We start from the raw sequence: 23,115 nt of genomic DNA on the forward strand, positions 1-23,115 counted from the left end.
TATCCTACCCCCTTTCTGGACCAAAACCCCAATATTCCTATTTAGGGTTCTAACCCTCAGATTATCATTCACTACTAAACTGATCAAATTTAATATAAACGATAAGCAATACGCACAGAGTAGGCATAAATCAATTAAATTAAAGAGCGAAAAGTAACCAATCCATAACTAAACAAAAGGTTCACATAGGGTTTGTGACCTTACCCACAATGAAGGAAAACTAGCCAAACATAATCATGGCTAAAACTAATCCAATATTCAAAAGCATAAAATTACAGAGAAAAGAGAAGAAGAAGAACTGTAGAAGAATCCTCCTGAGCTCTGCTGTCGGTCTCCTTCTGAAGAAATAGGTCGGAATATCAGATCCCTTAGGTCTAGCACAAGGATCCTATTTATAAACTTATTTTTTTCCTTCTTCCAAAAATACCCCCGCGGAAAGACGGTGTTATTTTCTCGCAACCCGGTGCCAGTTGGCGCCGGTTCGGCGCACGTTTGCGCCAACTTGCTGCCTCGAATACGAAAGTCGGAACTGATTGCACGTGACACGGCGCCAGTTGGCGCCACCCTTGGTCTTTTGGGCGCCACTTGGCGCCATTCTCCCTTGACTTTGGGCGCCAAGTGGCGCCACTTTTCCTTTTGTTGGGCGCCCTTGTGCGCCATTACCCTGGTCATGAATGTGTGTGGCGCTAGTTTGCGCCACTCTGGCGCCAACTAGCGCCAATTCTCTGGTATTTGGCCTGCGCAGCACCCGGGTGAAATTTCCTATGTGTGGAGTCGCGTCAACAGGCTTTTTGTGATTTGTAATTTCCACTCCTCTTTTCCTGTAAAAACACAACCAAAAGGTAAATATTATTGATATAGAAAGAATCAATATAAATAGCAAATATGCATTTAAATTGCTCTCTTATGACCTGATTCTTATCAATTTTAACATGGAAAAACCACACTTGCCAGAGGCACATCAAATCATTCCCAGATTTAAACGTTGCTGTCCCCAGCAATGTACAAGACTCAATCCAGGAAATAATCAATTATTCCAACACAAAATCACACAGACAATCAAGAGATCACTATGCTAAGCATGACTGAATCCATGCAAAGAACTCCTAACAATGCCTTCTATTCTCATGAAAATGTCAGAGTCTAACTTGAACACCCCTCACCAAGATAATCATATAACGCTCAGCACTCAAGTGTTTAAGGGAGTAACAATCACTCAATCCATCACAGCAATAACATTACCATAAGCTTGATCATATTCTCAAAAATTCTTAAAAATGAAGAATCAAACACATGCATCAATTGATCAAAAGGACTTCACAGGTTGTAACTTGGCCGGGTTTAAGGGTAGGAATTTATGGACAGTAGCTCAAACAACAATGAGATTGAAAACTGATATTATTTCATTTTTAACACTTTCAACTCAATGATTTTTCTCCACTAACATTCCCACAGAATTTCGGGAATTAATTCCTTTCAGCCACATTTTCTTTACATTCACCATTTTTTTCTTTTTTCTTTTTTTTTTCTTTTTCAAAACTTTTTTGTTGTAAGGGCACATATGAACTTTTACCTCCCTAATTATTTGACCTCTGTGGAGCTTACCTCAATTTCTTTGTTTAATTTTTCAACACATCAGTAATTCAATCTCAATCAAGGTAAGTCACAATGGATGTAGGCTAAGCCATCAATAAGGCCACAGGTCATTTAACAACAAATAAGTTCAGGCTCAAGGGGCTAACAATGGAAAAATTCATACAGGTGGGTTATTTTTGGCCAGTAGCTAACAAGAACAAAATGCCTTTATCATATCAATCAATACATGCATAACAGAGAAACAGAGCAAGTTCTAGAATGCTATCACAGTGAGGGCTCTCAGAATAAAATAAGTGTTTAAGCACAAAACCTCACCAGCTATGATGTTAAGCTAGACTTCTAAAAGAATATCAGGCATCATTAATCATTCAAGCACAAAATTCAGACAAACGAGCAATCATGAAATCTACTCATGCCAATACAATATTATGCCAGAAATTCATACAAAACATGGTTCCTAGGATGAATCAGGCAAATTAACTAGGGAAAGCATATCTAAACCTGGGACTTGCTCAGAAAACATGTTCAAATTTTTTTTTTCTTCTAAATATAGCACACAAAATACTATAAAAATACTAAGAAAATTAAAAGAGTTAGAATATCTCCCCTGATAGAAGCATTGCAGCAGTTCTAAGGTGCAAGCCTACCATTCCCAGATTTAGAGAATTGCTGTCCTCAACAATAATTAAACCACAAGAAAGAAGAAAAACCTGCACAATAGAACAAACAGTGGCATATAGAAGAAACTATAATGCGCACATCAAAACTTCAGAGAAAAATATACCAACGTAAAGCAACTAAAAATAAAAATACGAAACAGAAAAATAAACTAATATACAAAATCTCTGTAAGCAAGGAGATATAATCAACCCTCCATGTCATCCCCCTTAGCAGCGTGGGATGACCCAGCAAATGGAGGATCCGGTGGTACTGGATGCTTTGGTGTATGAGACCACCATTCCCAGATTTGTTCCAAACCATGAAGCCATGTTAAGAACTCTTTGAATCTCTGATTTTTCCGAGAGATAGAGTCTCGGTGTCTCTTGTCAAACTTCAGCTCCCGGTGTCTCTTCCAACTCGTATCAAAGAGTTTCACCACTTCCTTTCTTAGTACCTTCTTCAGTATCGAATTACGCCTCCTTTGAGACGTCTTCACCTCTTTGACATCAACTTTTAGAGTTTGAGGAAGATCCTTCAATTCCACTTTTGAGGTTCCATCTTCCTTGTAATCATCTGCTTTTTCAGGAAACTCAACCGCTGCATCTTTTTCTTTCTTTACGACTTCAAAACTAAAGCAATCGTCTTTGTGAGAAGACTGTTTTAGAGAATCGAAGACGTGAATAGTAACGGTTTCATCATTCATTCTTAGCTCGAGCTTCCCGCTTTCAACATCAATCAGTGCACGAGATGTAGCTAAGAAAGGTCTACCCAGTAAAAGAGGCATTTCAGCTCCCCCTTCCATGTCCAACACCACAAAATCAACAGGGAAGATGAACTTGTCTACCTTCACAAGAACATCTTCAATAATACCACTAGGTTTCCTCAAAGACTTATCAGCAAGTTGAAGAGATGCTAAAGTAGGCTTCAACTCGGTGATCCCCAAGGAATTACAAATAGAAAGGGGCATCAAATTAATGCTAGCCCCTAGATCATATAATGCTCTGCCAATTTTTTTGTTACCAATTTCAACAGAAATATTGAAGCTCCCTGGATCATGACGCTTAGGCGGGAACTTCTTTGTAATAATAGCACTACACTCCTCAGTGAGTGTCACCGTTTGGCATTCTTGCAACTTGTGCTTTCTTGACAACAAATCCTTCATGAACTTGGCATAATTTGGCATGCTAGTCAAGGCTTCAGCAAAAGGGATATTGATATGCAATTTCTTGAATATATCAAGAAACCTTCCATATTGTTGCTTCTGATCCTCCTTCTTGAATCTGTCAGGATAAGGTGCCATGGCTCTCACATATTCAGGACTCAACTCAAACTTCTTCTTTTCAACTGGCTTCTCCACTTCAGCAGGTTTTTTAATTTCTTTTTCTGGCTCCTTAACCTCCTTTAGCTTCTTTTCAGCTTCCATATTTATTCTCGGCTTTTCTGGAGCTGCTACCACTTTTCCAGTTCTAGTTGTGATAAACATACAATCCTCCTTGGGATTTGTAACTGTGTTACTAGGAAAAGTACCTGGAATTCTTTCTGAAACTTGCTTTGCCAATTGGCCTATCTGATTCTCCAGGTTCTTTATGGAAGCATTTGTATTTTTGTAGTTGGCTCTAGTCTCCTCCATAAAGGTATTAGTGGTCTGAGCCATCTCATTAGAAGTCTTGGCCATTTGTGCAAAGGCTTTTTCCCACTCAGCAGGCTCTCGTTGTTGACTCTGTGAAGGCTGAGTATAAGTATTAGACTTGAAATCCATGCCAACTCCCTGAGCTCTCCGCTGAAAATTGTTACCACCACCACCAGAAAAATTCTGATTTCTCTGAAGATTTGGCTGCTGAGGGCGCTGGTCATACCATATACCGTTCACCTGCATTTGTTGAGGTGAATCAGAAGAAGAAAGAGATGGACATTCATTAGGAGCATGACTGTCCGTACAGTAGTCACAGACAAAAGCAACAGACTGAGCTTGAACTCCCGCGATCTGCATCTTGTCAAGCCTGGAAGTCAAACTAGCCATTTGTTGAGCTAGCAATTTATTTTCAGCCAGAACTGACTCATTACCTTCTAGATGAAGGCTACCTTTCTTAGACTTTGAAGATACCCCTTGATTTTCATTCCTGGCCATCCTCTCTATCAGCTCCAGAGTTTCATTCGCCCTCATGGTTTTAATAGTACCACCAGCTGCACCATTCAAAACCATTCTATCTTCAGGTGTGATGCCATTGAAAAATATTCTGACTTGATTACCAGCAGTCAAATTATAATGAGGGCACCTCCTCATCAAGTCCTTGAACCTGTTCCAGGCTGCACACAATGTTTCACCCTCAGTTTGAGTGAAGTTGGTGATATCATTCACCATTTGATTGTATCTCTCCATGGAAAAGAACTCTGCAAAGAACTTTGTAGACAAATCCTCCCATGTAGCAATGCTCCGTGCAGGCTGCCTCTCCAGCCAGCTAAGTGCTTCTCCCTTTACAGCAAAAGGGAATAATCTCAACCGGATAGCATCATCAGACACCCGAGGGTGCTTGGTTGAGTCACATATCATTAAGAACCGGTCTATGAACCTGTGAGGATCCTCATGCTCATCTCCTCCAAATTGAACTCTCTCCACCAACTGAATTATGGAAGACTTCAACTCCCAATTATTGTCAGCAATATTCGGTTGGACAATACTTGAATTAGGCCTGTTGAAGGCTGGAGTGAGGATGGTATCCATAAGTGGATTTTCAGCTTCATTATTCGCTGCCATGGTTGGGATTTCAGGTGCTTCTTCAGATTGAGCACTTGGCACTTTTGATTTCTTCTGAGCAAGTCTCCTGTTTCTCCTTTCAAACCTTGTAATTTCAGGATCAAATAACAATTCTGTAGGATCAACCTTGCTTCGCATAAAACTTCAAGAGAAGATTAGTAGCAATGTTCAAAACAATTTAAAACAAGAACAGAAGAAAATAAAATAAAATAATCACAAAAAGAAAGAAAAATCTTGAAATTCAAGATTATAAGATATAAGAAATCACAATCCCCGGCAACGGCGCCAAAAACTTGATACAATCCGGCAAGTGTACCGATCGTTCAAGTAATAAAGTGATAAGTAAGTTATCGTCTCCACAGGGATTGTGAGCGAATATCTTATAAACGTCCTTTCAAGATATAAAACCCAAGTGATTTGAAGAACAATAGAAATTAAAGACAAAGACGTATTTTTGGATTTTAAAAATAAAAGAATGATGCAAAATGATTTGGATAAAAATATGAGAGATATTGCAGGTAAGTACACTCGCCCTATGATCCCCTCTTTTCACTACGGATTGATTCACATTGCTCAATTAAAATAAACAATCAAACAATTTATCTTTCAAACAATTATTAGCTAAACCCCAATTCCTTGCAAATTTAGCCCTTTAATCACAATTAAAACCCCAATTCCTTGCAATGTTTCAATTGAGATCAAGCATTACACAGATAAATTAAACGTTTGTAATCAAGAACGCGTCTATTCCTAGCACGCATGTTAATTATTATCCTACCCCCTTTCTGGACCAAAACCCCAATATTCCTATCTAGGGTTCTAACCCTCAGATTATCATTCACTACTAAACTGATCAGATTTAATATAAACGATAAGCAATACGCACAGAGTAGGCATAAATCAATTAAATTAAAGAGCGAAAAGTAACCAATCCATAACTAAACAAAAGGTTCACATAGGGTTTGTGACCTTACCCACAATGAAGGAAAACTAGCCAAACATAATCATGGCTAAAACTAATCCAATATTCAAAAGCATAAAATTACAGAGAAAAGAGAAGAAGAAGAACTGTAGAAGAATCCTCCTGAGCTCTGCTGTTGGTCTCCTTATGAAGAAATAGGTCGGAATATCAGATCCCTTAGGTCTAGCACAAGGATCCTATTTATAAACTTATTTTTTTCCTTCTTCCAAAAATACCCCCGCGGAAAGACGGTGTTATTTTCTCGCAACCCGGTGCCAGTTGGCGCCGGTTCGGCGCACGTTTGCGCCAACTTGCTGCATCGAATACGAAAGTCGGAACTGATTGCACGTGACACGGCGCCAGTTGGCGCCACCCTTGGTCTTTTGGGCGCCACTTGGCGCCATTCTCCCTTGACTTTGGGCGCCAAGTGGCGCCACTTTTCCTCTTGTTGGGCGCCCTTGTGCGCCATTACCCTGGTCATGAATGTGTGTGGCGCTAGTTTGCGCCACTCTGGCGCCAACTAGCGCTAATTCTCTGGTATTTGGCCTGCGCAGCACCCGGGTGAAATTTCCTATGTGTGGAGTCGCGTCAACAGGCTTTTTGTGATTTGTAATTTCCACTCTTTTTTTCCTGTAAAAACACAACCAAAAGGTAAATATTATTGATATAGAAAGAATCAATATAAATAGCAAATATGCATTTAAATTGCTCTCTTATGACCTGATTCTTATCAATTTTAACATGGAAAAACCACACTTGCCAGAGGCACATCACCCCTATATCTTGTCACGCAATAATTCTCCTAAAAATTTAAGCGATTGGATAAAGGCACTTGAATAAATTTATATCTCTTAACATTCCTGAGATAATTCTTTAGACTTACAAATGTGAATAATGCATAAATTAAATTTTTGATTTACCTTGTGATGAAATTTATTTATTTATATTAAAAAATAGAGATAAAAAGAATCAAACTCTAAATCACTTTATCGTAAATTCTGTATCACGTAGTATGACGAACTCTCTCTAAACTTTTTTTTTTTAATACAACTATCTCAAAACTTTAAACCATCTTATGAAGGTATAACAATAATTTTATTATATTTCTTGATGTACATAACTTTTTTTATTTTTTCTATTTCTCCCCAGAGCCACATTGGCTGCTAATTTTTCAAAATTAATCATTTTTTAAACGTGAGTAAATGACTATAAATAAGTTGAAGGGATAAAGTTTAATGATTGGTACTAACTAAATTTTGTTGGTCTTAACTCATTAATCTTGCTTGCTCCTGGAGAAAAACAAATGAAAAAAAGTTAACTCATTTTGTCTTTTCTTACGCGGCATTAAAATTTTACTTGACAACTTGATAAATTATTTATGTGTTTTATTTCTGTTTGAGGCAAATTTTTAAATCGTATTTAATTTATCTAAATTTTAATATATATCCCCGTCGCTCTTTTTAAAATTTTGATATGCTTTAGTTTTAGAATGAGAATTCTTCCCCTTCTTCAATTTTCTTGTAGAAAAAATACACACTTACTTTAAATAAAAATCAACTTTAACACATTATTCTTTGGGATTTAAATTTCTTCCTACTTACCCAAAAAACTGTGGAGTTTGCCACTAACTTAAAAAAAAATAAAAAAATACACATAAATCAATATATTAGTAACAAGAGAATACCCTTCTCCGATAACAGTAGAAGTGTATTCCCTTATTTTTTATCCAGGGTTAAGATTCTATGAATTGAACTTTGCTTTTGGGTTCTTTATGTTGGGTGCCGGGCAGAAGAGGTTAAAATAGTGGAGGGCAATATTTTTAGAAATTTTTTTTCTCCTGGATATAACTTTGTATCATTTTAGATCATAATTGTTAATTTTCATCAATTAATGGTTAAGATTTATTAAATTAAATGTATTAATTAATTATTAATTTGTAATAAACTCAATAAATCCTAACCATTAATTGACAGAAATCAACTATTAAAATTTAGAATGACATAAAATTACATATTTTAAAATGACAAATTTTTTTTTTCCATATTTTTATTATCATTTAAATATTTAATCATATGTCATCTGACGTGTCGTGCTCTTTATGGAGGAAGCAGCGCTTATTACACAATTAGGAAATTTGCGTCAATAATAATGCAATTGAAGATGAGATTAAGAATGGATATAGCTAGATGGGATACATTCATTGATTAAAGTACTACTGTCATGTGGATCCCCTATTTCCCCCCCTCTTTTTGAACACTTTCTTATTCGCCATCATGCTCTTTGATCTTTTCTTGAAAGTTTGTATTGAGGGAAAGTATTTTTGGTGCTCTCATTTTATACATCATTTATTAAAAGGAAAAGTTATATTTAGATATTCAAAAAAAAAAAATTATATTTATAATTTTTTTTTGTTTATAAATTACATTAAGTATGACCAGTCATACTTCAATCAAGAGTGTATGATCAGTGATATTTAGTATAATTTGTAAAAATAATTTATAAACGGATCCTTTCCTTTTTTTAAATATATAAAATATAATATCTTTTATACTATTTTCATGCTTATATCCCTTATTTTTTTTTTATTTTTAACAAAGGAATAGTACTCTTATTATACTGAAAAAGAACTCATGGTTAGGGATACAGTTTTTTGCCAAAACAATTTTTTGGAATTCTTCCGGGGCAAGAGAAAAACTGCCTCTACCTGAAAGGGGTTAGTCTCATCTTTCATTCAGTTGGGTAGGAAACCTTCAGATTATCTAAAAAAAAAATATTATTTCTCAAACACATTGATTTGATAAAAAAAAATTTAAAATTTTCTTTAAATGGGTGAAAAGCCCTAAAAAAGAGACTTATTAAAAGTCTAGAAATACATTAACATATCATAAAATAAGTAAAGATAGATTATGTTTACAAATTTTTTGTTTACATGTATTATCCATAATATATAATATAATTTATAAGAGTTTTAAATTTTTTTTTGTAAATATAACATTTTCTTGAATAAGTAAATGTTATTAATTGAAAGATTCCAAATTATTTCAGAGTCACAATTGACCATAAATATCCACATTTCACTACCCAATTTTCGTTGTCCCTTTCTCCTTCTCAAAAGAGCTACAAACCTTCAATGGCAGAAGAAGCCAACCACAGCATTGACAGCAACAATGTCCAAGAGCTTCCAAAAGTGGTTGTTCTTGGTCTTGCAAAATGCTTCTCAATCCTTGAACAAAAATTCTCTAACAAGTTCCATTTCCTCAACTCCAAAGCCTCAGGTTTTTTCCCACTGCAACAATTCCTCATTGATCACAACCACCAATCTTCATCCATTCAAGCCATACTCTGCAGCGCCTCCGCTTCCGTCAACGTCGACGTCCTCCGCCTCTTTCCGTCGCTCGGCCTAGTTGTTACCACCAGCGCCGGAACTGATCACATAGACTTGAAAGAGTGCCGCCGCCGGGGAATTCAGGTTGCCGGCGCCGGAGAGTTGTTCTCGGAGGATGTTGCTGACATGGCGGTGGCTTTATTGATCGACGTAATGAGGAAAATTTCTGAAGCGGATCGGTATATGAAAACATTGAATCACTCTGGTCCTTGGGATTTTCCTCTTGGCTCCAAGGTTTTATATTCATCTTATCTTATTTCTCGTATTTTTTTTTGTGTGGTTTACGTTATTCAAACTAGTCAACTTAATAATAACAGGGAAAACCCCACGTTATTTATGCTGAAAATAAAATAAAATTCTACCACTGATTGTAATTATGAAAAAGGATTCGTTTACAATTTTTTTTTATAAATTTTTACAAATTATACTATGTATTCTGGAAAGTACATAGTGTAATCTAGTGTATTTCGAGAAGTACATAATGTAATTTATAGATAAAAATTTGTAAATATAACTCTTTCTTTATAATTATATAATCTAATGAGTATATACTTATAATATTATTTTTTTTTCTATTTCTTCAAAAGTTGTCAGTTGATCTGAAGAAAGATATTTTTATTTTCATATCATAATTATCTATTACCTGAAGCATATAATTATAATCTGTGACAAGTTTTTTTTGCACTAGCAGAAAAAAAAGGGACCCATAATAATATCATCATTTTGAAATCAATTTGTATAGATATATATTTTTTTTCTGAAACAAAATAATTTAAATGACATCTTTCGTTAATTAAAGGAAAAAAAATATTTATGCTTTTGTTGTAAAAAAAATTTCTATGCTATATCATATAAAAGTGAGTGGACTAGTTTGAAGTAAATCCTGAGTTTTGAAAAAATTGAAAATTCTTCAGCTGCATAGGCCATTTATGAGGGAAAGAAAAAAGTTCAGTAGTCCATATATTATTTGAAGCTTAATATGTACGTATGAAAAGGAATAAATGATTGGTGTTTCAGTTATCAGGTAAGCGAGTTGGGATTGTTGGATTGGGAAGTATTGGCATAGAAGTTGCCAAGAGGCTCGAGTGTTTTGGTTGCATTATTTTATATCACTCTAGGCATAAAAAAACAGCTGTTTCTTACCCTTTCTATTCAAGTGTTGTTGAGCTTGCGAATAGTAGCAACGCACTTGTGGTTTGTTGTGCACTGAATGAGCAAACAAAACATATAATTAACAGGGAAGTCATGTCGGCATTAGGAAAAGGAGGATTCATTGTGAATGTTGGAAGAGGGGGTCTTATTGATGAAAAGCAATTGGTGAAGTGTTTGATGGAAGGTGAAATTGGTGGTGCTGGTTTGGATGTGTTTGAGAATGAGCCTCATGTTCCTCAAGAGCTATTTGCAATGAATAATGTGGTTTTGTCTCCACATGCAGCTGTTTTTACTGAAGAATCTCCAATGAATTTGTGTAAACTTCTGGGAGAGAATTTAGAAGCCTTCTTCTCAAATAAGCCCCTAATTACTCCAGTGATGTTGGATGAATAATAACTGATTCTCTTGATAGCTTAGTATCATGTAATGCAACTTATCTTATCCCTGCAATGATTCTTAAATTGTTAATGACCATTGTTCTATCGTTCTAAAGATGTGATGCAATTTTATCTTATCTAATGACATGATTTGTATTATGGGCCAATCACATATGCCTATTTCGTTGGGTTTGTCAATAAGTTCTAATAGAGGAATTACGTCTTTAAACCTGTAAAGTGAGATAAATATTCTCTTACCTCATCTCATTTTCTATGCATAAACATCTCATGCATTAGGTGAGGATGTTTGTCTCATACCTAATGGAACCCAAAAGGGCAAAACAATTATAGGTCTCTCTCATTTGAGATTTTTCCCACTCCTATAAATGCACATTTTTTCCGTTTGAGAATGCATGTAGGTTAGGTAATGGACAATACATGTGTTTGTAAAGTTATTCTCTTATTGTCACGTTTTGAATTGTAATGTAGGGGACTAAATTGTAGTGAACTTTTGCCCTATTGATCTGGAATTCCAGGGGCAACAAGTCATCAACAACTGCTACTGTAATCCAGAGACATTGAACAATTAATATATAACTTTTTAATTTCTCTCCTTTTGTAAGTATTAGTAAAGGCAAAAATATTTCAGTAAAATTTAATGTAATGATTTTTTTTTTTTTAATTTGTGGTCCCACTTTTTTAAAAAAGATGTCTCTGTGGTAGACATCCTTCTTTTCCTTTAAGGCAGATCCGACGGACCCGTTAGTAAATCATTGCGATTTGGGTTTTTTTTTAAGGGAAATATTAGTCTACTTTTACATGAGGTAGCTTATCTCATTTTCTCTCACTTCGATTTTCGCACTTCACTTTTTTTTATTTTTTTTATTTTTTCTTGTAATGGTAGGACCCACTTAGTTTCTCTCTACAACATAAGATATCTATCTTATGTAAAAGGATATTAATAAACCCTTTTTTTAATCATTATCACAAGCTCTAAATACCTTCCTTTTAACAAATATGTCAATAGATAATTGCAACAATTGATCACACAATTTTTTTTCTTGATTTAGTTAAATAAACTGTTTTGCCAATAGAAAAACACTTTTAGCTCTGTAAAATAAAAACTAAACGTCGTTGCATTTGATTAATAAGGTTGATCACTTTGAAATTAAAAAAGAAAATATACTCTAATTTTCCCCCGTATATCTTGTCACACAATAATTCTCCTAAAAATTTAAGCGATCGGATGGAAGACAATTGAATAATTTTATATCTCTTAACATTCCAGTGAGACAATTCTTTAGACTTACAAATGTGAATAATGCATAAATTAAAATTTTGATTTACCTTGTGATGAAATTTATTTATTTATATTAAAAAATAGAGATAAAAAGAATTAAACTCTAAATCACTTTATCATAAATTCTGTATCACATTATATGACGAACTCTCTCAAAACTTTTTTTTTTAATACAACCATCTCAAAACTTTAAACCATCTTACGAAGGTATAACAATAATTTTATTACATCTCTTGATGTACATAACTTTTTTATTTTTTCTATTTCTCCCCGGAGCCATGCATGTTGGCTGCTAATTTTTAAAAATTAGCCATGTTTAAAACGTGAATAAATAACCGTGAATAAATTGAAGGGATAAAATTTAATAATTAATACCAACTAAATTTTGTTGGTCTTGACTCGTTAACCTTGCTTGCTCCTGTCCTGGAGAAAAACAAATGAAAAAAAGTGAACTCGTTTTGTCTTTTCTTACGCGGCATTAAAATTTTACTTGACAACTTGATAGAATTATTTGTGATTTATTTCTGTGTGAGTCAAATTTTTAAATCATATTTAACTTATCTAAATTTTAATATATATCCCCGTCGCTCTTTTTAAAATTTTAATATGCTTTAGTTTTAGAATGAGAATTCTTCCCCTTCTTCAATTTTCTTGTAGAAAAAATACACACTTACTTTAAATAAAAATCAACTTTAACACATTATTCTTTGGGATTTAAACTTCTTCCTACTGACCCAAAAAAACTGTGGAGTTTGCCACTAACTTAAAAATAAAATAAAAATACACATAAATTGATGTCTCACTAACAAAAGAATATACTTCTCAGACAACAGTAGAAGTGTATTCCCCTCATGAATTGAACTTTGCTTTTGGGTTCATTAACTTTATGTTGGGTACTGGGCAGAAAAGGTTAAAATAGTGGAGGGCAATATTTTTAGGAGAGAGTTACGTTTACAAATTTTTTATTTACAAACTCTTATAAACTATACTATGTTCTCCTGGGAGAACACTAGATTGATAGAAATATTTTAACCCTGAATCATGTATATGATTATAAAAAACCAAATAATATAAAATCAAAGTTGGGATTGTGCGTACCTTGTTGGATCATCATAAAGACGAAAGAAATAAGGGACTACATGCCAGATCTTCCTCTCTATCACCTATTTCGATAAAGGCAGCCTCAGCGATGGGAGCATGATGGCTTATGGGACTTAACCCCAATATAAATAGGCTAGAGAGGGGACCTAGCTAATAACCGAAAGAAGAGTATGTGTCCACTAGGTCCACCCATCATGAAAAACCAGAGTCACACTAAAACCTACACTGCTGCCCAACTAGGTCAAATAACAACAGATACCAGAAGCCCAATTCAATGTGATCACAATGGGCTAATTACAATAATAATATTGGAATATCCACTAACCCGATTAATTTTAAAATATAAAACTAATTAATTAATATTTCCCATAAAATAAAATTTCTAACATTCTCCCACTTGGGCTATATTAATTAATTTAATATTATTTTGAAAATCATTTTATTTCGAAAACGACTCTATCAGGTTAATAACTAAAAAATAATTTTACGTGGCCACAATTTTGAAAAACAATATTCCAATTCCAGCATTTCATCACAACAATCCAACATAACCTCATCATAGGAATATGGCGATCAATATACCAAAAATATCATGGCATATGACCTTTCTTACTCACATACAATGAGTATTACATCTTCATGAACAAGGCCTAGTAGTGTAGTAAGAATTAGTGCAAAAATGTAATCAACAATGTAACACAATAATTCTTATCGGTCCTCAATGTAATTTTTTAACAACATGAAATCACATTAGTGCAGTTTCCAAGCAACATGAAATTACACTTCTTGATACAATTTCTCAACAATATGAAATCGCATCACCACAATTTCTAAACAACATAAAATTGCTTTGCTTAAATAAGCCAGTATGTCATAGTACAACATGAGATCTCAAATATTTTGACATCCAATCACCTTTAAGCTCACAACATGCTTAAAGATATTATTCCATACATATATTTCTCAGTCGACAGGAGAAATAATAATGATGGTCATCACACAAAATAATTATCAGTTTACATAGAAAAGTAACCAAAAAACAAACAAACTGAATATGACTCCCATTAACCAAAGGAATCAAAAGAATCTAAAATATTCAAAAGCAAGCCTTGAGTATTACTCCCATTAATTAATAAAATAAAAAGAATTTAAACCCATGTTCTATACACGAATGAAGCTACTCTAAGGTCTTTTTTATCAAGGCTTTTAGATAAAAAAAACCCTTGTTTTATTCAATAAATCAACATCTTACTAGCAAATAAAATGTCATCCACATAAAGTACTAAGAAAATATATTTACTCCCACTTATTTTCATGTAGATGAATCAATTAATGAGCATACACTGGCTTCAGGGATCTGTCCATTTCCTAGACCAATGCACCTCCAATAATTTTATTACAGTTCAACTTCCAATTAAAACACACAATAATCCATAATACATGGTATATTTTGTAAACAAAATTTTTTATATATAAGTTTCCTTAAATTAGTAATTGTTAATTGAAAGATTCCAAATTATTTCAGGGTCACAATTGACCATAAATATCCACATTTCACTGGCCAATTTTAGTTGTCCCTATCTGTTTCTCAAAAGAGCTACAACACTTCAATGGCAGAAGAAGCCAACCATAGCATTGACAGCAACAATGTCCAAGAGCTTCCAAAAGTGGTTGTTCTTGGTCTTCCAACATGCTTCTCAACCCTTGAGCAAAAATACTGTAACAAGTTCCATTTCCTCAACTCCAAAGCCTCAGGGTTTCTCCCACTGCAACAATTCCTCATTGATCACAACCACCAATCTTCATCCATTCAAGCCATACTCTGCAGCATCTCCGCTTCCGTCAATGCCGACGTCCTCCGCCTCTTTCCGTCGCTCGGCCTAGTTGTCACCACCAGCGCCGGAACTGATCACATAGACTTGAAAGAGTGCCGCCGCCGGAGAATTCAGGTTGCCGGCGCCGGAGAGTTGTTCTCGGCGGATGTTGCTGAAATGGCGGTGGCTTTACTGATCGACGTAATGAGGAAAATTTCTGAAGCGGATCGGTATATGAAAACACTGAATCACTCTGGTCCTTGGGATTTTCCTCTTGGCTCCAAGGTTTACATTCATCTTATCTTATTTCTCGTTTTTTTTTTTTTTTTTTTTTGTGGTTTACATTGTTCATACTAGTCAACTTAATAATAATAATAATAGGAAATCCCCATGTTATTTATGCTGAAAATAAAAATAAAAATTCTACCACTGATCATAATTAATATGAGAAAAGATTCGTTTACAAAATTTTTATAAATTTTTACAAATTATACCATATACTCTGGGAAGTACATAGTGTAATCTAAGTGTTTTTCGAAAAGTACATAGTGTAATTTATAGATAAAAAATTTGTAAATATAACTCTTCCTTTATAATTATATACTCTAACGAGTATATACTTATAATATTAATTTTTTTTTCTGTTTCTTTAGAAATTGTCAGTTGATGTGGAGGGAGATTTTTTTTTCCATGTCATAATTATGTATATTACCTATAATATATAGTTAATAATCGGTGATAAAAAAAAAATTTTGCACTAGCAGAAAAAAAGTGACCCATTATAATATCATCATTTTGAAATCAATTTGTGTAGATACTTTTTTTTTCTGAATCAAAATAATTTAAATGACATCTTTCGTTAATTAAAGGAAAAAATATTTGTGCTTTTGTTGTAAAAAAAATGTCTACGCTTTATCATATAAAAGTGAGTGGACTAGTTTGAAGTAAATCCTGAGATTGGAAAAATTGAAAATTCTTCAGCTGCATTAGCCATTTATGAGGGAAAGAAAAAATAATAAGTGGTACATATATTATTTGAAGCTTAATTTATATGTGTCAAAAGGAATAATTGATTGGTGTTTCAGTTATCAGGCAAGCGAGTTGGGATTGTTGGATTGGGAAGTATTGGCATGGAAGTTGCCAAGAGGCTCGAGTGTTTTGGTTGCATTATTTTATATCACTCTAGGCATAAAAAAACAGATGTTTCTTACCCTTTCTATTCAAGTGTTGTTGAGCTTGCGAATAGTAGCAGCGCACTTGTGGTTTGTTGTGCACTGAATGAGCAAACAAAACACATAATTAACAGGGAAGTCATGTCGGCATTAGGAAAAGGAGGATTCATTGTGAATGTTGGAAGAGGGGGTCTTATTGATGAAAAGCAATTGGTGAAGTGTTTGATGGAAGGTGAAATTGGTGGTGCTGGTTTGGATGTGTTTGAAAATGAGCCTCATGTTCCTCAGGAGCTATTTGCAATGAATAATGTGGTTTTATCTCCACATTCAGCTGCTTTTACTGAAGAATCTTTAATGAGTTTGTGTGAACTTCTGGGAGGGAATTTAGAAGCCTTCTTCTCAAATAAGCCCCTAATTACTCCAGTGATGTTAGATGGATAATAACTGATTCTCTTGATAGCTTAGTATCATGTAATGCAACTTATCTTATCCCTGCAATGATCCTTAAATTGTAAATGACCGTTGTTCTATCCTTCTAAAGGTGTGATGCAATTTTATCTTATCTAATGACATGATTTGTGTCACGACGGATCACACATATCTATTTTGGTGGGTGGGTCAATAAGGTCTAATAGAGGGATTAATTACACCTCTGAACCTATAAAGTGAGACAAATGCTCTCTCACCTCATTTTCTATGCATAAACATCTCGTGCACTAGTGAATATTTAACGGTCCCCGCACATGTGGGTCGGAAATAGAGAGAAATAGAGAAGAGAGGAGAGAGGAAAGAGAAAAGAGGAGAGAAAGGTACAAATAGAAAGAAGAGAAGTTTTTATTTATCCGAGAAATAATTATTACTGGAATGTAGGGGAAATATATTTTTACCGGAATGTTAGTAAAAGGTGTTTGGTATGACCAAATTTTCCTAAGGATTTTATGATTAAATTTACTAATGTGTGTTTGGTTAATTGTTAAATATTAGTGGGAACGTGAGGTTACTTTACGAAAATAACCCCACTATATCACTTCACCCAACTCCATATCTTCGCATATTGTACAATCAGACAATGTCATTTTGGTCATCTCATTGGCTTTTGCTTTTCACATCCCCAGGCTAAAAAGTATTCCATATATTCGATGGACAAAAGGTTGTCATTGTCGTACCTAACTTTGCATACAAAAGCAAAGAATGGAGAACATTTTTATACAGGAAACTTGCCTTTTTTTTATACCAAACATGGCATACAACTTTTTCCAAATTTATTTTTCGGATAACCAAAAAAAATCCGCTTAACAAACGCCTCGTGAGGATGTTTGTCCCATATCTAGTGGAGCCTAAAATGATAAAACAGTTATAGGTCTCTCTTTTTTAAGATTTCCCCCCTCTTATAAATACACATCTTTTCCATGGGAGAGGTACCTTTTGTATACTCATTAACTAGGTTATCACTACAGCCAACTTCAGTTGTTTTTCCCTCACATTGCCTTTTGATTCTTAGCTTATGCCTGAGACTCACTCGGGTGACTTCATTATAATAGAGAACCACCATTGATGGTGTGAGAGAGAAGAGAGACGAGGAATAGAGAGAGATCAGAAAGATGAACATTGTGATTAGAGGAAAAATGAATAGTGAGTTAACCATTACACTGTACACTTATCTCTATTTAATAGAGAGGTGGTTAATGCATTGCTGACTCAGCATCTAACAAACTAACAAACTGAACTAGATACAGGTAAGCACTTAAACAGATTCACTAATACAGCTATACTAGTTATGCTAATATTCCCCCTCAAGGTCAGCAGGGTTGGCGAAGCAGAGCCGAGTTCAACACTCTGAGCTTGTGTGTGAAATCACTGAAGGAAGCCAGAGGTAATGGTTTGGTGAAGCAATCAGCCAGCTGATCTGCAACAGGGATATGATGAACAAGGATATCCTTTGCCACAACCTTTTCACGAAGGAAATGCAGATCAAGTTCTAGGTGCTTTATTTTGGCATGTAAGATGGGATTATGTGCTATAGCAACAGCACTCATGTTATCACAAAGAATTTGTGGAACAGAGAGTGACAGATGTAGTTCATGAAACAGTGATTTAATCCACAAGATCTCTGCGCAAACAAGAGCCATGCTTCTGTATTCGGCTTCTGCAGAAGATCTAGCAACAATGGATTGCTTCTTAGACCACCAAGAGATAAGATTAGGACCAATGAAGATGCAAGCACCAGAGGTGGATCTCCTATCATCAGGATCACCACCCCAATCCGCATCACAAAAGGCTGTAAGACCAAAAGAACCAGAGGCAGATTTAACTGGTTGGAAATGCAAGCCATGAGTGATTGTACCTTGTAGGTATCGCAAGATACGTTTAACTACTTTCCAGTGTTCCACATATGGTTGGCTCGTGAATTGACAAACTTTATTCACAGCAAATGAAATTTCTGGCCTTGTAATTATGGCATACTGCAAGGCTCCCACAACTGACCTGTATAGATGAGGGTCCTTAACAAGGATGCTACCAGATTTGGATAGTTTGCAACTAGAAGCCATAGGGGTGGAAATAGGCTTAGATTCACTCATATTGACCCGAGAAAGCAAGTCTCTGATGTACTTGGATTGATTGAGAGAGAGAGAACCAGCAGAGTCCTTCATCACTTCAATGCCAAGGAAGTAGTCTAGTTCACCTAGATCCTTGAGAGCAAAGTTGGAGTTGAGCTGAGTGATGAAATGTTGAATAAAGGCAGAATTGTTTCCTGTGATAATTATGTCATCTACATAGACAAGCATGTAGATGCGCATTGTACCAGTCTTGTAAATGAATAAAGAAGGATCACATTTACTTGCATGAAAACCAAGAGTTAGAACAGAACCCTTGAGCTTATCAAACCAAGCTCTAGGGGCTTGTTTAAGACCATACAAGGACTTGTGAAGTCTACACACCAGGGACTTGTCTTTGGATTCAAAGCCTGGAGGTTGCACCATATATACTTCTTCTGCAAGATCACCATTCAAAAATGCATTGTTAATATCCAGTTGTCTTAAAGGCCAACTATATGTGAGAGCAATAGAAAGAACAACCCGAACAGTAACAGGTTTTACAACAGGAGAGAAAGTCTCATTGTAGTCAAAACCAGGTCTTTGATGGAATCCCTTTGCCACAAGTTTAGCCTTGTATTTGTTCACACTGCCATCAGGATTTTCTTTGACTTTGAAAACCCATTTGCACCCAATAGCCTTTATGCCATGAGGTAAAGTAACCAGGGACCAAGTGTGATTATTTTGTAAAGCAGAAAACTCTAACTACATTGCTTGGTGCCAGCAAGGACTAACAAGAGCCTGCTTAACAGATGTGGGCTCAAGATAAGTAAGCAAGGCAATATTTTTGGCCAAGGCTTTGGATCTAGTAGTAATAGAATGACCAGATGAGTAAGAACTAAGTGAGCCAGATGGGACATACTCAGATGGGGATGTATAAGGAGGAGCAGAAGAGAAACTGGACTCAGATTCACTACTACGAGATTGACTAGGAGGAGAAATAGTGGGACTACCAGGGATAAGACCACCAGTATGGGAAGTCACATGTGTGGATAGTATAGGAGAAGGAGGGTCACGGGTAGGAAAATTAGGTGAAGGTGACTCATGTGTAGATAGGATAGGTGAAAGAGACTCTTGCATAAGTGGAATAGAGGAAGGGGCCAGTGTATCAATAGGACAAACAACAGGCAACAGTGACTGTGTTGAACCATGCTGGACAGCTACTGCAGTAGGCAACGGTGTCTGTGGTGTACTTTGTTCAACAGTTACTGCAGTAGGCAACAGTGCATGTGCTGGACTATGCTCAACAGCTATTGCATTAAAAGAAGAAGTAGGAGAACCAGTGGGGTAGGAACTCAGTGATGTGGGATGAGTAGGCTGTGGTAGGATGTGTAAGGGAAACGACACAGGGGTAGGTAACTGTGACCTGAGAGAGGATTTAGTAGGACTTTCCCATTCCTTGTAAGGAAAACGAAACTCATTGAATAGTACATCTTTTGAAATAAAAATCCGCTCTTCTGGACTGAGACAGACATAACCTTTGTGACTGGATGAATAGCCAAGAAAGATGCACTATTTAGATCTAAATTCCAACTTGTGTTTATTGTAAGGACGGAGAAAAGGAAAACATGCACAGCCAAAATTTTTGAGAAGCTTGTAATCAGGCTGTTGGTGTAAAAGTCTGGTATATGGGATCTCAAAATTGATGGCAGATGAAGGAAGTCTGTTTATTAGGTAACAGGAAGTAGTGAATGCATAATCCCAATATTTCATTGGAAGAGAGGAGTGAGCTAGAAGAGCTAACCCAGTTTCCACAATGTGACGGTGTTTTCTCTCAACTACACCATTTTGATGGGAGGTGTGAGGACAAGTTACTCTATGGGCTATTCCACTCATTTGAAGATAATGGGTAAAGGCTCTAAACTCACCACCCCAATCTGTTTGTAAGGCTTTTAGAGGAAGTTGAAATTGATTAGATATCATGGCATGGAATTGTTTAAAGACTGTGAGTGCATCTGATTTTTGTTTTAAAGGATAGAGCCATGTGTATCTGGTATAGGCATCTACAAAAGAGATGTAATAGCTATTACCAAGAGTTGATTTTAGAGGTGAGGGTCCCCAGAGGTCACTATGTACAAGAGCAAATGGTTCCTTATATTCAGTAGTAGAGGGTGTTGACTGCAACCTATGAGCCTTAGCACAACAGCAAGAAGCACAAAATTGTGGCATTTTATTATTGTGATGTATGTTACAAGACTGAAGTACTCTCTTGAGAGAGTCTAAGTGTGGATGCCCTAGACGGCAGTGCCACAATGTGTACATTGAATTGTTTACAAATGCAGAAGATGCATTGCTATCATCTATTACATCAACAGCAGACTTAGAATACTGAATACTAGAATTGACAGGTATATTGGCAAGATTGACAGACTTGGAAGCAGATTTATTTGGAATTGGAGTAGTGTCCTTAGCAAACTGGAGATCTGGAAAACGGTACAGACCATCATCACCAACAGTACCTTGAAGCAGGATTTTATGGGAATCCTAACATTTCACAAGACAAATATCAGAATGGAATTAAAAAAAAACTGAGTTATCTTTAGCAAACTTACTAACACTGATGAGATTCTTAATGATTGATGGAACTAAAAGAAGGTGTTTAAGGTGTAGACAAGTTCTATTATCAACAAGGGATAAAAAGGAAGAAGATCCAATAGCTGTTATAGGCAAACCTTGGCCATTCCCAATCAAATTATGATCAGTACCACTAAGCTGATGTCCGTGTGTAACATTCTGAGAGGCTCCAGTCACATGGTTGGAAGAACCTGAATCAGGTAGCCACTCAACAGGCTCCAGTCACATTCTGAGAGGCGTGTGAACACCTGAATCAGGTAGCACCTGAAATACATTACAAGAGTGTACGAAGAGTAACAAGAATAATTAAGAGAAGTTTTCCAAAAAAAAAAAGAGAATAATTAAGAGAAACTCACAGTTGCAACCCCAAAAAAAAATAGTGAAAGTTTTAAATATATTAAAAAATAAAAGAATATAAAAAAAAGAAAATTTTAACTTCAATTTTTTTTTAGTAAAGTACCTTTTGGGTCCTGAATAAAAATTACGGGGCCTAATTCAATTTCTTAGAAAAAAAAGTCAATTTGTGATCTTTTAAATTTTAAAATAGACTCATTAGTTCTTTTGAGGGACTAAAGTGGGTCTTCTTTGAATTTCAGAGGGATCCGATTTTGATTAACTATGTCTATTTTAATTTCAGAAGGACCATGAGTCGACTTTTCCCCCCTAAAGGATTAAATTAGCCCCATGATTTTTATTGAAGACTCAAAAGATACTTTACTACACTTGCACACTTGCACATAGTTGCAATAATGTAGGTTCGTCGATGGTTGTGATTAAAAGGTTACTTGTTCGATTTCTAAGCGAAGCACCTTGGGTCAGTGGTAAAAATCTTCACAATTTATGCCATGAATAGGATTAGTCTTATTCAAATGGGTGTGGATACCACGGGAAAAACCAAAAAATAAAATAAAAAATTCTTTAGAGAGTTTGGACAAGCCAAGAGCTGAACGGTAAAATGTAAGGGATCACATTTGTGAAAATTAGATAAATCAAAACTAACTGGTGGCACAAGAAATAAACAAAGTTATACTGATAGATTAAGATTACAAAATATTAAAGTGTAAATTATGCTCAACTACCTTAGGTTTATTAAAATTACAACAAATCTAAATTTGACCATAGATTATAATTTCTCTTTTTTTTCTTCATTTGTCTTTGACTACAACTTGACCAATTAATACCATTAAATAATAAGAAATTTTCACTTTCATCCCCGGTGGTTATGAGGTGCATCAATTGACTTTATGTGATTTCAAAGTTATCACCTACAAAAATATCATTTTATACCTGTTGTGGACTTATACAAATAAATTTTTTAATTTTCTCTAATTTTTTCCCTATATTATTATGATATTATCAATTAAAACTATAATACAATTAAATATTAAAAATTTAAGTAAAATTCATAAAAAATTATTTACGATTAAAGGCTGGGTTAACTGTGGTAAGTAAAATAATAATTTAAGCTCTTTTAAGTTTTAAATGTGGTACGGGTCAGCATGAGCATACTAATCAAGCTACGTTCTAGGCTCATAAAAGGCTGAGCCCAAAAACCTACTAATTTTATACATCATTTATGTATTAGGCTAAGTCCAACCATTTACAAGGTTAAATGAGACGATTAATGGGTCACAATTCATTCGAACATGCCGTAAATTGTTTTCTTTGGCTGTC

At 35.2% G+C, this 23,115-nt stretch overlaps 2 protein-coding genes across 2 annotated transcripts; both read left to right on the forward strand.

Moving 5' to 3' along the window:
- Positions 1–9,045: 9,045 nt before the first annotated feature.
- On the forward strand, positions 9,046–11,042 carry LOC133293175 (glyoxylate/hydroxypyruvate reductase HPR3-like). Its single transcript, XM_061491714.1, has 2 exons — positions 9,046–9,591; positions 10,375–11,042. Exons 1-2 carry the CDS (start codon positions 9,103–9,105, stop codon positions 10,900–10,902), a joined length of 1,017 nt encoding a protein of 338 aa, XP_061347698.1. The 5' UTR covers positions 9,046–9,102; the 3' UTR covers positions 10,903–11,042.
- A 3,827-nt stretch (positions 11,043–14,869) lies between these two features.
- Positions 14,870–16,785, forward strand: LOC133293419 (glyoxylate/hydroxypyruvate reductase HPR3-like). The gene is made up of 2 exons (XM_061491990.1): positions 14,870–15,386; positions 16,187–16,785. Exons 1-2 carry the CDS (start codon positions 14,898–14,900, stop codon positions 16,712–16,714), a joined length of 1,017 nt encoding a protein of 338 aa, XP_061347974.1. The 5' UTR covers positions 14,870–14,897; the 3' UTR covers positions 16,715–16,785.
- The last annotated feature ends 6,330 nt before the right edge of the window (positions 16,786–23,115 follow it).

This window comes from Gastrolobium bilobum, unplaced genomic scaffold, assembly GCF_033153095.1.
Source record: "Gastrolobium bilobum isolate Gb01-03AN ecotype WA unplaced genomic scaffold, APGP_CSIRO_Gbil_v1 utg909, whole genome shotgun sequence".
Taxonomy (NCBI): domain Eukaryota; kingdom Viridiplantae; phylum Streptophyta; class Magnoliopsida; order Fabales; family Fabaceae; genus Gastrolobium; species Gastrolobium bilobum.

Coding starts and splice junctions, on each gene's coding strand:
- LOC133293175 (XM_061491714.1), top strand. CDS start 9,103: ATGGCAGAAGAAGCCAACCACAGCATTGACAGCAACAATGTCCAAGAG. Junction 9,592..10,374: donor ATTTTCCTCTTGGCTCCAAG/GTTTTATATTCA, acceptor TTGGTGTTTCAG/TTATCAGGTAAGCGAGTTGG.
- LOC133293419 (XM_061491990.1), top strand. CDS start 14,898: ATGGCAGAAGAAGCCAACCATAGCATTGACAGCAACAATGTCCAAGAG. Junction 15,387..16,186: donor ATTTTCCTCTTGGCTCCAAG/GTTTACATTCAT, acceptor TTGGTGTTTCAG/TTATCAGGCAAGCGAGTTGG.